The sequence below is a fragment of the Brassica napus genome, chromosome A3 (genome assembly GCF_020379485.1).
Source record: "Brassica napus cultivar Da-Ae chromosome A3, Da-Ae, whole genome shotgun sequence".
Taxonomy (NCBI): domain Eukaryota; kingdom Viridiplantae; phylum Streptophyta; class Magnoliopsida; order Brassicales; family Brassicaceae; genus Brassica; species Brassica napus.
The window spans coordinates 10,856,375-10,871,579 of NC_063436.1; the positions used below are offsets into that span (position 1 = coordinate 10,856,375).

General features: G+C 34.4%; 1 protein-coding gene and 1 pseudogene across 1 annotated transcript; one reads left to right on the forward strand and one right to left on the reverse strand.

The window, feature by feature from the left end:
* Positions 1 to 5,240: 5,240 nt before the first annotated feature.
* On the forward strand, positions 5,241 to 5,339 carry LOC125607726 (annotated as a pseudogene).
* Positions 5,340 to 12,396: 7,057 nt separating this feature from the next.
* On the reverse strand, positions 12,397 to 14,014 carry LOC111198520 (inactive endochitinase At2g43600-like). The gene is made up of 2 exons (XM_022717564.2): positions 13,500 to 14,014; positions 12,397 to 13,026 (listed from the first exon to the last, which is right to left on the reverse strand). The coding sequence occupies exons 1-2, from the start codon at positions 13,984 to 13,986 to the stop codon at positions 12,629 to 12,631; spliced, it is 885 nt and encodes a 294-aa protein (XP_022573285.1). The 5' UTR covers positions 13,987 to 14,014; the 3' UTR covers positions 12,397 to 12,628.
* Between the last annotated feature and the right edge of the window lie 1,191 nt (positions 14,015 to 15,205).

Genomic DNA, 15,205 nt, shown 5'->3' on the forward strand with positions numbered 1-15,205 from the left:
TTGTATAGTTTTTTTTTTCTAAATTTACTTGTATTTAACAAAGTGGATGAAATATCTGTAAATACCCATAAATATTCGCAAATATCTTCTTTTTTTTTTGGATATCCCAAAAATCGGATATCTATATTTTTAGAAGCAAAATTAATTGAAAAATTAGAAATATGTAAAATACGAAGTAAAATACGAATACTAAAATTCTGGTAGTATTGGATCTCTATTCACACCTACATGCACATTAACTTCTTCTTCTTGTCTATGGTACAATAATTATTCTCATCAACAGATCCATATACATCACTGATGGTAGTTTATAATCTATTCGGTGTTAAAAAAAAAGTCTATAATCTATTCAATTATTTTTCTTCTAGAGTGGTCTCCCACCGGTATCATTGCATACATAAAAGTCAAAGTCATCGGCTATTCATCAACACTTGCAAAGTTATGTTAGGAGTTTTCAAGGCTCCTAAGACAAATGTTGTAGTATAGAAGATTGTCGAACCAGTTCTGAGGGATATCAAAGTACTGAGAATGCAAGTACTCACTTAATCTAAGTGCAACCAATGATTTAGATGGGTTTTAAAACTATGACTAATTAAAAGGAATAACTAAATGATACTTTCTTGACTAAGGGAAAAGAGAACTCATGGGCATAGGGATTAGACCTTGGGTGATCAAGTAACGAACTAAGGATGGCAAATGATCAATCAAACTATCAACTTTAAGCCTAGACACAATTCTAAGCAAGCTCTATGTCTAGATGAATGCTCATTTGCTAACACATCTCAAACATCAAATGTCTTTGGTTGAATAATATGAAAGCAATCATTACTAACAAGTCTATTAGCTATCTTAGCACCTTTAACAACAAATGTCTTTGGCAAAGTATACTAAAAGCCTAGGAGAGTTGTCTCGGGCATTTCATCGAACACCTTTCGGGTGAGAAATGCCTAAGGATCAACAACTGAGTGGCCAACTCAGAAGATGCATTATGATTACTCTACTAGCAAGGAAATATGAATGATCTACACTAAAACATCCTAGCTCTAACCTAATCACCCTTAATCTCCCTAACCCATGAATTCCAAAGGTGATTACTCACTAATCTCCATGATTCCTCTTAAACCCATATTGGATTTCAGATTAATCATGTAAAGAAATAGATAAAAAATCAACACAAGAACATAACAATCAAAATCAAGAGATGAACTTCTCAAGAGAGTTTTTGTGTATTTCTCCAAGATCGAAAAATAAAAGATAATCTGCCTGGTGGCTACAAAAGATGTTTAAAACATAGGTTTTAGAAATGTAAAACGTGCATAATGAAATGACCAAAAGGCCCTTAAGTAAAATAGAAATCGAGCAGATAATAGGCGCGGAGCGACCTCGGCATGTCGCTCCGGCAAGTCGCTCCGGCCTTCGGGAGCGACCTCAGTGGGTCGCTCTGAGAGGTCGCTCCAAGCTTCGCTTCGTGTCGTCTCGCCATAGAGACGCGAGCGACCTCGGGGTGTCGCTTTGGGAGGTCGCTCCGAGAGGGGTGTGAGATGCGAGCGACTTCGTGGTGTCGCTCCGGGAGGTCGCTCCGGGCTCGTTCTCGCGTCTCCGAGTGATGAAACCGCGAGCGACTTCTCCCTGTCGTTCTGGTAAGGTCGCTCCAATAGGGAGGTCAGAGCGACTTGGTGGTGTCGCTCCGGACTGGTCACTCCATGCCTTGCTCGCCCAATGACCACTCTAAACACTCCTTTTTGAGCTCCAAATGCACCCAAATTTCTCCAGAAACTCCATGTGGTACTCAAATACCTGATAGAGACATATGTATGCAAAATGCAACCTAAACATGTCTAAATCCTAATCTATATGATGAAAATGTTTATGAATGAATGGATAAAACAATAGAAATATGCAAGCTATCAACTCCCCCAAACTTGTTCTTTTACTTGTCCACAAGTGAATTTTCTAGAACTCATAGGGAGAGAGGTTGAAGGAGGGAGCACATAGCCAAAAGAAACACAACTAGCACACTCTCTTATTACACTCTAGCTTCTCTAGACCTATCTTAACTCTTTTTGTTCTTACACTCATCATCAAGCATCCACACATTCAAATCAACCAACTCTCACATTCATTAAGCACAAAACATCAGGTGAATTCTTGCAAATGGTCAGTTGGTCCAAGTCATTTGGTTGGGTAAGGGAAGACTTTTATTCAAGTGATTCAAGAGGTTCAAAACATATGATCTTTAAGGTGGTTTACTCTCAAAACAAGTAGCCTTGACATTGCACATAATATATCTAAGAAAGGGACCAACTCATGCATACAATGCTCAATCTCCATTGTTCTACCATTTTCCCAAACATACAATTACACAATCATTCCCAAATGTCAAACCCAACTCACATCTCTCACCAAAAGATCCTAAGAACTTTAACTCCTTCTCTTTGAAATCTACAAGGGATTTTTCACAACCTCAAAACATTTCTTAGCTCCTAACAACTTTGCTAGCCCCCTTTTTCTTTTTCTTTTTTTTTTTTTTTTTTTTTTTTTTTCTTTTCTCTTTTTTTTTCGTTTTTCTTTTTTCCTTTTTTTTTTTTAGGCTGGGGGCCAAGACTTTTCAAAACTTGAGCTAGAGGCTTCTATACTGGTCCCAATAAAACAATTCACTTAAGCACAAAGAGTCTATTCTTTTCCTTTTTCATTTCTCCCAAATCATAATCACAACACTCACCCCCACCTATAGCTAGACAATAGAGTGTCCAATCTAGCAAGAATGAAGATCAAGCATTGTCGTTCCCGATACTCTCAACATTATGCACATGTAAGACTTTCCGAAAAAAGCCTCACTCATCAAACAATGAAAGCTTAAAAGGAGGAAAAGGTTTTGGGAGTGGTCTACCACTAGAGTTTGTCAAAAAAAAATTGGTATAAAAGATGTGACAACTCAAGTGTGTATAGCCATGACTCAGTACACAAGGGACCATGAGCAAGAACCATTAAGTTCGTTCAGTTCAAATAAGGTTGTAGTTGGCTTCAAAGACTGAGTTTCAGCAATCAACAAGTTTCAGGAAGAGTTTTCAAGGCTCGAAACATACAAGTCTTTTTGAGAGGTGCAAAAGCTAGTCAAGTGCAACGTAGTGTTCTTTACAAGGCATTCAAAATCATTGCTCCCAATGCAAGTGAATGCAACCTATATGCTCTAGACTCTCCTAAAAATGCAAATGATGCAAACTAAATGATTGATTTTTTTTTTATCTATGCAAATAGGTATGCCATGCATGACTCAATGAAACAACATCAAAGCAAACATGATCAAATACTTGGTACCTCCCCCAAACTTGAGTGACACAGTCTCTGTGTCGTCAAGTAGAGAGAGAGATACCGAAAAGAAGACTAATATGCAAAAATGAAATGGTATATACAAGGGAGTGTGGTGGGTTACCTTCTATAGGGAATGAGTAGAGGGAGATGCTCCCTCCTCGTCGTCCTCAGGTGGTAACTCTTCAAGGTGCTCATCAGCAGGAGTGCCCATCTCTTCAATGTAGAAGGCTTGCCCGAACACAGTTGGTTTCCTCATTTTCCTCTTGATGTCAAAGTGGAGGATGTTCTCTTTACCCAAATGGAGATCAATCGTGCCCTCCTTCACATTAACAATAGCTCCTGCTGTAGCTAAGAATGGCCTTCCTAGAATCAATGGATCTTGAGCCTCCTCACCCATCTCAAGCACCACAAAATCTGTAGGTATCTCATACCTTCCAATCTTCACAGGGAGGTCCTCTAAGATGCCCACAGGATACTTCACTGAACGATCAGCTAACACCAGAGAGAGTCTACACTTCTTGTACTGAGTGAATCCAAGCTTCTTTGCAACAGACAAAGGCATCAAGCTGACACTAGCTCCCAAATCGCAGAGACTTTTCTCAAATACCATAGGTCCAAGAGCACAAGGTAGTGTGAAGCTTCCTGGATCCTCTAATTTCTCTGGAACATCAAGCCTCTGGATGATGGCATTGCACTCATGGGTAAGAATCATCATGCCTTCCATCTCCTTCTTCTTTGCAGCTACAACATCTTTCAGGAAATTGTTGTATTGAGGAATCAACATGAAAGCATCGATGATGGGCATTGCAACCTGAGCTTCACTCATTTGCTTCTCAAACAGAGCTTTGTACTTCTCTAGCAGCTGCTTCTTGAATCTACCAGGGAATGGAAGTTTGGGTTCATATGGAGGAGGAACAAAAGAACTTTCACTTGCTGGAGTAACAACTTCACCATCCTTTACTGTCTTCTTCTCTTCCCCAACCTTTCCTTTACCTTTGGCTTCCACTATCTTCTCCAAGATCTCGTCATTGATCTTCTCATCAACAATCACCACTTCATCATCTATGTTGATGGCAACCCCCTCACCTAGTTTCTCAGCATCCTTGGTGAGGGTTCTAGGAGGTAACTGCTTACCACTCCTAAGGGTGATAGCTTTGGCCTCCTTGGGATTTTGGTCAGACTTTCCAGGTAGAGATCCTTGCTGGCGATTCTGGTGAGTGTTCATGGAAGCAAATTGATTCTCTAAATTCCTGACTGTAGAAGCAAGGTGTGAGAATTTGTTGTTGAGCTCATTGTAGCTCCCATCAATCTTGGAATGAAGGTTCTTCAACTCATAACCAACTTGCTTCTCACTTCTAGTCTGAGACTCCAAGATTTGCTTCAGTAAGGTATCAGTGCTGCTCTCTTGAGGAGCAGAGGAACCAGACGAGGGGTTTTGCTGAGGCTGATAGCTGCCTTGCTGGTTGTTTCTTGGCGGATAGCCACTCTGTTGGTTGTTTGGATAGGATTTCTGTTGGTAGTTGTTGTACTGAAAGTTGGGCTCCTTTTTGTACCAGCTACCATTGTTGTTGATGAAACACAACTCCTCTTGACCTTCCAAACCTTCAACCTCATTGACAGCAAGTGGATCTTCCTGCTTGGAGTTACCAACAAACTTCAGCTGCTCTTGGGTTGCTTTTTCAGCAATGAGTAGGTCGATCTTGTCTTCCAAAGCTTTGATCTCTTTCCTCGTCTGCTTATCATCTGTTCTACTGCCTCTGTCGTGGTCTCCACTGTAGACTGCATCACTCTTTACCATGTTGTCAACCAGTTCTTCTGCATCCTCCTCAGTTCTCCCCAAGAAGAACCCATTGCTAGCTGTATCCAGTCTGGCTCTGTACTTAGGAAGAGCACCACGATAGAATGTGCTCAGCAAGCTCTCCTTAGAAAAGCCATGGTGTGGGCATTGAGCTTGGTAGCCCTTGAATCTCTTCACTGAAGCCTTCCAAGTTCTTCTGTTGAAAGCTGGAAATCTCGTTTCTCAGCTTAGCAGTTCTTGAAGTAGAGAAGAACTTCTCCAAGAATGCTTTCTTGCAGTCATCCCAAGTAGTGATGGAGTCACTGGGTAGAGACTTCTCCCACTGACGTGCCTTATCCCCCAAAGAGAAAGGGAATAGCTTGAGCTTTAAGGCATCTTCGGACACACCATTGGTTTTTGACAACCCACAGTAGCTGTCGAACCTGTCCAAGTGATCAAATGGATCCTCTAGAGCCAAGCCATGATACTTGTTGTTCTCGATCACGTTGAGGAGTCCTGATTTGATCTCAAAGTTGTTGGCTGCCACAGCGGGTGCTCGGATTCCCAATCTATGACCATGAATGTTGGGGCGGTCGTAAGTGCCAATGGGTCGAGCTGCTCGCTGTTGGTTTTGAGGTATGTCTCCCATATCAGTACTCAATCTCTGCAAGTGAGCCTGTTGCTCTTCTTCTCTTCTATTTCTAGCACACTCTCTCTCTAAAGCTCTGATGTCTGCAGCTATTGGAACTAGGTTTGATGGACCCCTGCTCCTCAAGTTCATACACCTGTAGATTAAAGGGAGGTGAAGAAAGAGAATCAGTAACAAAAGAAAATAAAAATGACTTAGTCTCAAGCAAGTGACTAAATCTCAATGTTCAAATCTACTCAGAATTTGGCAACGGCGCCAATTTGATGTTAGGAGTTTTCAAGGCTCCTAAGACAAATGTTGTAGTATAGAAGATTGTCGAACCAGTTCTGAGGGATATCAAAGCACTGAGAATGCAAGTACTCACTTAATCTAAGTGCAACCAATGATTTAGATGGGTTTTAAAACTATGACTAATTAAAAGGAATAACTAAATGATACTTTCTTGACTAAGGGAAAAGAGAACTCATGGGCATAGGGATTAGACCTTGGGTGATCAAGTATCGAACTAAGGATGGCAAATGATCAATCAAACTATCAACCTTAAGCCTAGACACAATTCTAAGCAAGCTCTATGTCTAGATGAATGCTCATTTGCTAACACATCTCAAACATCAAATGTCTTTGGTTGAATAATATGAAAGCAATCATTACTAACAAGTCTATTAGCTATCTTAGCACCTTTAACAACAAATGTCTTTGGCAAAGTATACTAAAAGCCTAGGAGAGTTGTCTCGGGCATTTCATCGAACACCTTTCGGGTGAGAAATGCCTAAGGATCAACAACTGAGTGGCCAACTCAGAAGATGCATTATGATTACTCTACTAGCAAGGAAATATGAATGATCTACACTAAAACATCCTAGCTCTAACCTAATCACCCTTAATCTCCCTAACCCATGAATTCCAAAGGTGATTACTCACTAATCTCCATGATTCCTCTTAAACCCATATTGGATTTCAGATTAATCATGTAAAGAAATAGATAAGAAATCAACACAAGAACATAACAATCAAAATCAAGAGATGAACTTCTCAAGAGAGTTTTTGTGTATTTCTCCAAGATCGAAAAATAAAAGATAATCTGCCTGGTGGCTACAAAAGATGTTTAAAACATAGGTTTTAGAAATGTAAAACGTGCATAATGAAATGACCAAAAGGCCCTTAAGTAAAATAGAAATCGAGCAGATAATAGGCGCGGAGCGACCTCGGCATGTCGCTCCGGCAAGTCGCTCCGGCCTTCGGGAGCGACCTCAGTGGGTCGCTCTGAGAGGTCGCTCCAAGCTTCGCTTCGTGTCGTCTCGCCATAGAGACGCGAGCGACCTCGGGGTGTCGCTTTGGGAGGTCGCTCCGAGAGGGGTGTGAGATGCGAGCGACTTCGTGGTGTCGCTCCGGGAGGTCGCTCCGGGCTCGTTCTCGCGTCTCCGAGTGATGAAACCGCGAGCGACTTCTCCCTGTCGCTCTGGTAAGGTCGCTCCAATAGGGAGGTCAGAGCGACTTGGTGGTGTCGCTCCGGACTGGTCGCTCCATGCCTTGCTCGCCCAATGACCACTCTAAACACTCCTTTTTGAGCTCCAAATGCACCCAAATGTCTCCAGAAACTCCATGTGGTACTCAAATACCTGATAGAGACATATGTATGCAAAATGCAACCTAAACATGTCTAAATCCTAATCTATATGATGAAAATGTTTATGAATGAATGGATAAAACAATAGAAATATGCAAGCTATCACAAAGTACCTGTTTTTAAGCGCAAGAAATAAATTAGTGCGATGTATTATGTGTTTTTTTTAAATTAAATTCAAATTAGTTTTTTTTTAAATAATTTTTTCTTAAATTAAAATTAATTTTTTTAAATTAAAAATTATAATTATAATTTATTATTTCTTTAATAAAATTTTAATTTAATTTCGATTCAACCAAATTAAATTGTATTAGTATTTAATTTGATTTCTTAAATACTAATTACTTTGGTTAAAATTAAATTAAATTGTATAAAATTAAGAAGAAATTTGGTTACAAAATTTATAATTATAAAAAATTTAAAATAATTGAAGAATTTTTTATAAAATTGTGAAAATTATAATAAAATTGTTTTTTTAAATTATATGTTATATATTATTACATTATCTTACTGTTATATTTGATTAGATTAGCTTAATTATGATATCTGAGTTTTTATGACATTTCAAATTCTTACCATAAATACAAAATTACATAAATATAAATGTTCATGTCACGAGTTTTATTATAGTTAAAATATATTAAAATAAAATTATATAAAATTTAAAAGATTTTTTTATAAAATTTATAATTATAAAAAATTAAATTGAAATGGTATTTAAGAATATTTGTATATGTTAAAAGGAAATAATTGTATTAAGATTCAAAGTGTATAATTAAGAAAAGAAAATTTTCATAAAATTATGAGAATTATAGTTAAGTTGTACTTTCAAAATCTTGTAAAATTATTTATAAATTTATTTATTTATTATATTGTTTATGGGTGTTATATTTGATTATATTAATCTAATTATGATATATGAGTTACTACCATATTTTAGAAGTTTTTTTTATCATAAAACGTTTTTCTAATAAATGTTAATATTCATATCACATTAACCATAAGTCATGTCATAATTGTTACTACGCCTTATCATTTTTTTAGTATTTTTTTGTAAAAAAAATATATAATCAAGATTTAAAAAATCACTTTGCGAATAATGTCTAAGAGAAAATAATTTCTTATTAAGACAAACAAAACAAAAAGTTATAGCATATTTTGTAACAGAAAAAGTTAGGCTTTGAATGGTGACAAAGGAACGAAAGGGAACACTTAATTCTTTATCATTCTAAAAAAAAATCACCATTCACAAGGAATAGTTTTTCCTTCTTGTTCTTTTCCATTCTTTTTTTGTAGAGAAATATAAAACAAAAGCATTCCTTGTTAAATTTAATAAGGAGCAAACATTCATTTTTATTCCTATACGTTCATTTTCTATTTGTTCCTCGTATTCCCGAAAAGGTCACTAGTCGGTGCCATAGTACATCTACATCATTTTCTGTACATTTATCGTGCCATGTATTTGAACGCAAGCATATAACTTGTAAGTAAAAAAAAAACAATTTATGAATTATCATAGATGACTGTCAGTATTTTTTTTTATCAAAAATGACTGTCATTATATAAACTAGTTACAATGTTTTAAAATTGTACTACAATAATCTGAAATTAGTTTTGATTTATAGTTTTTTTTTTGTTATAACCCATAACGTCAAATATCGTGCGGTAATAGCTGATTTTTTTTTGGTAATAGCTGAGTTTTTTTTTTTTAAGTTTGTTAAATAACATATAAGACTTATAAATCAACACCTCCAGTTTATATTACTCAAATGTGCTATATATGTCAATGAGGATGAACAGAGAGAAGCTAATGGGATGTATTCAATTTTGAGTGTGAAATGATTTGATTTTTAGCGAGTTTTTAGATGATTTTATAAAAGTTGGAGTGTTCAAAATAGTTTTTGTTAAACCATTCTAAAATTTGACCTAAAACCATGATATTTAGATTTTAGTTTTTTTTTAACTAATAAATTCCAACAAAACATTAGAAAATCAGTTGAATACTTTAAATATCACAACTTAATATATTTCGAATAGCAGTGGATTTTACTATACGTTATGAAAAATAAAGTTCAATAACAACAAATTTTACATAATATTTTGACATTAATATTTGAATAACAATGAATTTCACAATACTTTATAAAATGTAAAGTTTCAATAACAATTTTTTACAGAAACAGTTTCAATAACAATGAATTTTAAATGAGCTTTTTAAAAATTTATATTTGAATATAGTGAATTATCATTTTAGTAAAAATCAACTCAAATCTCTCAGCTGAATACAATATCCTAATGTTACAGCTGCATTTTAAGATCTCAATAGTCAAATACCTTACCGATAAAACCAGACAAACAAATCATAATGGGTTGCGGTGGAGAACGATCTCTATAACGTTTTTGGGTCAACAACCACACCAAGTCCAAAAGGCATGGCCTAGCAGGCATTCTTAATGACATTTTCTTAAAAGAATCTTGTTAGTAATACGGGAAAATTTCAAATTTTCAATTCTACCATAAGTTTAATACCATTTTTCAAATTTATCATTAATGAATGACTAATTTCACAAATACCCTAAATTTGTAACAAAATAATACTAAGCTAATTTTTAAAAATATTTATAGAACATTTATAAACTCAACCCCAACCTCTTAATACTAAATCTTAAACAATAACCACTAGAGAATAAACCCAAATATTATTATATTTTTTTATTAGTGATATTTTTGAAAAATGATACTTAACTTGAGGTATTTCTAACAATTTTTCTAATAATATCTTATCTATTAAAATAAAAGTTACAGCATTTCATTTATAATTTTAAGCTAAACTGTCTTTTAAAATATTATTAAATATGTTTTCCTACTAACTTAATTATATCCCAACAATAAATATATTCCCAAACAAAAAATATCATATAACAACCTTCTAATTTAATTGAGACATATATTTCATATAATCAATTATGCATAGATCAAACCTGAACGACATTCCAAAAAAAAAAACTATTTCTAAAAATTGATGATAAATACAAATCTTCTAATATTTTATAAATACTACAATTTAACCCGCACGAGTGGATATTATTTTATTTTATAAGCGTATAACTTTGATATTGTAGTAACTTTTAAATATATGATATACATTCTGGTGTTATATACTCCATCAGTTTCAGAACGATAGACTTTATAGCGTTTTTACACATATTAAGAAAACACATTAAATCACTATAATAAATGTATTGTTTTCTGAAAAATTTAATATCTTTTAATCAATAGTAATTCAATAAAATCAATTAATTTTCTTGAAGTTTACAAATTTTTCATAGAAAACAAAAAATATTTATTTTTGTGAAATAATTTTTGTTTTCTAAAAAATCTATCTTTTTGAAACGGATGGAGTATTATATAACTCTCTAAACATATACAATGTCTTGTTCGGCATTATTAACATATAATAGTTTATGTTTTATATGATTTACTTTGTTATTAATTGTTATTACATATTAATACATATTGGAAAACAATTTAAACATAATTATTAAGATTTTATTTTAGAAATTCGTAACATTGTTACTAGGACTGAGATTTTTAACCAAACCCGTCAAACCAAAACAAACCAAAATTTTGGTTAGTTCGGTGAGAAATTTGGTTAAATTCGGCAGGTTTATAACAAAACTTTGGTTTTTGGTTTGGTATGGTAATTTTAGTTATTCGGTTTTTCAAAAAAAAAATTGTTCAAATTTAAATAAGCTTTATTTTGTTCAAATTTAAACAAGCTTTATTTAATATACAAAATAGTTAGATTTTTATTCATGAATAAATGACAAATTTATGGCATACCACGTTGCATATGTTACATATACAAACAATAAAAACAGTCGATAAATCATAATTTTTATTCATTACAGATGGAAAATCACCAAGTTAAAATTATATTAACTAGTCACAACCGCCTCTGAAAATTTTAAGCTCCAGTGGGGATCATTTTAATTTTCCAATTTGAAATTCATTTTTTTTCTTATCCCAACAATAAAAATATTTCCAAACGAAAAGATAACATATCTCGCAGGGTTTATTGATTCATCATACATTTATATTTAATATAACCAATTATGTATAGATCAAACTTTAGTTGCATTCCAAAAAATTAATTTTCAAAAATAAATGATAACTAATTTATAAAATTCTAATATTTAATAAATATGGTCATGTAAATTTTTATATATAGAACTATCTTAATATTATAAAAAAAACCTACAAAGATTTGAGCAAGCTTTATTTAACATACACAAGCACACTAAAAAGTTAGATTATAAATAAATACTATAAAACATAGTCCATATAATAAAACATGAATATATGACATAACTATGTAGCATGTTGTTCAAAACAAAAACTTATGTAGCAATCACTTTGAATGGATTAACATTCAACCACAACGAGAACCAACACATATACTACCGTCGATCAATCATAAGTGTTATCAATTACAAACCGATAGAACACCAGTTAAAATTATATTAACTAGTGACAACCGCTTCTGAAAATGTTAAGATTTAGAAAATATCCACTTAGGAATTCATTTTGAGTTTTCCAGTTATAAAATACTATTATCTTATTATATTTTCTAATGAAGACCATATATAAAAAGTACTTATTTGATTTCCGTAAAATGAATCATGTTCAATACAAGGAAATGTACAAGTACCAGAATCGTTGACAGAAAATTTCGCCTCTTTGCTAGTTGCTGACGACAGATCATCTGGAAACATAATGTGCACTTAAAATATATCTCATATTTTGGGATCCAAAAACAACTCAAATTCATATAGTCATACAATCTCATGAAAATACGAAAATATCTCTCTCGAATCGTCAAATGAGGCTGACTCTCCCATTATATGCTTCAGTGAGTTCTAGCTGCTAAGGTTATAACGTAGATGGAAAACAATTACATCGGTGTACGATTAGCAAAACTATATTACATATAATTATCATTTTCAGTAACCTCTGAAACTATATATTAATAACGATTCTAATTTTTATGTATTATTGAGATAGAAAAATATTCTAAAAAAAATGTTTGAGATAGAACATTTATCTATCAATCAGGGACCTGATTGCTAATACAGAAATCCGTGTGCCAACATGCTTTACATGATTAATTTGCAAGACGTTTAAACTTTAACATCCTCAATAATAAATTATAATTCAAATTAATGTTACATTATTTGATGTTTGTTTAACATTATTTGATGTTGTTTTAACAAGACAGACCTTCATCAGGAGTAACCCCAAGGATCTTGCACAAGTCCACGTATTGCTTAACCAAGTTCTTAGTATCGTCAGGATGTAAGTTATCGCATAGTCGACCGTCCACTCTTTTCGAGGTTTCTCCAAATCCTAAATACAAAGCTGGACGCACATTTGTGGTCCAGAACCACAATGCCAATTTGAAAGCCACTTCCGGGCTATGAGCCACCATATCCGGATCTTTCAACATAGGCAACCTAAGGAATATGCCGGCTGCACCATAGTACTCGTTCCATCTGATTGACTGAAGCGGACCACGACCATAGTATTGCTTTCCCGGTTCACAAGGGTACTTCTTGCTCGGAGAACAGTACCTCCCTCTCGCTTTATCTTCTTTGTAACAAAAGCCTTGAATTTAACACAATACATATTATTAGTAGCCCCCCCGCATAAATTGCTGCTTTCAGAGTGAGTTGAATTTTGGTGCACAGTTAAAAATCACATTCGTTTGTACAATATCTTTAAGGATTAAGAAAGCTGTTTTGTAGATAAAAATGAAAAGGTTTTCATAAAAAATAAATAAACATCGTGTTTTAAAGTAATAAAAATATGGAATCTAAGAGATTGTAAAAAATTTGTTCATATAATCAATATATATAAACCATAAACGAATATTTGTCTCAAATCGTATTTCTCTTTAGAGTGTTTTGCTTTCTTCTTGTTTAATTTGTGTATGTTCACAACAAAAATGTGTTTTTTTTTTTTTTTTTTTTTTTTATAACAAAAAAAACGCAGCCATAGTTTGAAAATCTTACGGTGGCCATGGAAAAAGGGGGATCTCATGAAAACAGTTGTGTCCTTGGCTAGTATAGTGGACTTACCTTTAGATCCGTGAGCAAAATGAGTCAATATGGCTGCTATCTCGCGCTTAGCCACCGTTCCTTTATAGGCTTGGAACGATTTAACCGCCGAGATAAAAGCCTGGTGAGTGTAGAACCCTTTTGCCGGGCAGTTGTTTCCTACTTTGCTCATGATGCGTTTGAACAACGATGGTGTGACAATGCTCTCTATTGGACCGCGTGGACCGGCGCTGACGTTGTAGTTGAATCCATATGATTTGTTTTTGAGATGGCAAAGGCCACTGAAGCACCAAAAGCCACACTGGTCATCTTTGATTCCACAGGAACCCCACGAGCTGCAACACTCCTTGAGGCCTGGACACCCGGTGCTTTGGCAATTCTGCGAGAACACGGTTTTGGCCATGACGGCAAACGCGAGGAGGAAAAACACGAGAGCGTTTTCAACAGTCGCGTTTCGGTTCGACATATTTTTTTTTCGTTTGATGGAGTTAGTTGTAAAATCAGCCATGTGAAGAAAACTGGTTGGTCTGAGAACGTATATGAAGTGCAAACCTAGTCAGCTACGTGTAAAATTAATTAATTATTTCTTTACCATTAATGAAGTCATTTTTATTTAATTCAGTTCAAAATTCTTTCTTTGTAACTAATATAACAATAACTTACACCAACAACAAAATACAGTAAGCTTTTGTTCGATAGTAGTGGAGATATCAATAATGCCACTAGCTAGATGTAGTATCTGACAAAATAATTATGAAGAGCTGGATGTCGCCATCATCTATAAAGATTAATTAAATTAAACATCAGTAAAAACATAAACTACATCTCCGCATCTTGATTAAAAACTAGCAAGAAAGTTTAGTGTGATTGATTCAGCTTGATTATTAAAGCAAATCTTTTAGTAACCGGATCTCTCAACCCATTTTAAGGTAAAATTTCGAACTAAAACTTAAAGTCTCTCTTTCAACCTCACTACAAGAAAACAGCGTAATTCTGACGGACATTCTGACGGAAAATGAGATCCTCGGAATATTCCGACGAATTTCCGAGGAAATTCCGAGGAAACCCAAAATTTGGGGTTCCTCGGAATTTCCTCGAAATATACCGATGAAATACCGAGGAAATCATATTTCCTCGGAATATTCCGAGGAAATACCGAGGAAATCATATTTCCTCGGAATATACCGATGAAATACCGAGGAAATCATATTTTTTCGGAATTTCTATTAATTTATATTGTTCCTCGGAATTTCCTCGGAATATTCCGAGGAAATTCCGAGGAACACATGTTTGGGGTTTCAAAACATCAAATTTTTTTGCCCTATATCATTTCTTATACAAATGCAATGCATACCATTGAGGAATCTTTGTATAGATGATCATAAACCATGAAATAACAAAATTTCAAAACGAATTGTAAGTATTCCCTTTACCGTTCATTAAAGTGTATAAGTGTTTCTCTTATGTTGTGGGGATTTCGTTCATACAATCGGAAAAGTGATATAAGTGTTTCACTTAAACAAATTTTTGACTTCATAATCAGTCTAAGACACTTAATAAGGGTTATATAAGTGTTATTCAAACCGCAAAACGTTGTTTTCGGTTTAAAAACCCTACTTCCTCGGAAAAGCCTCGGAATATTCCGAGGCTTTTCCGACGATTCAGGGCTTTGCTTTTAGGGTTTCTGTTATGGCGACATCCAGCTCTTCATAATTATATCCGTCGGA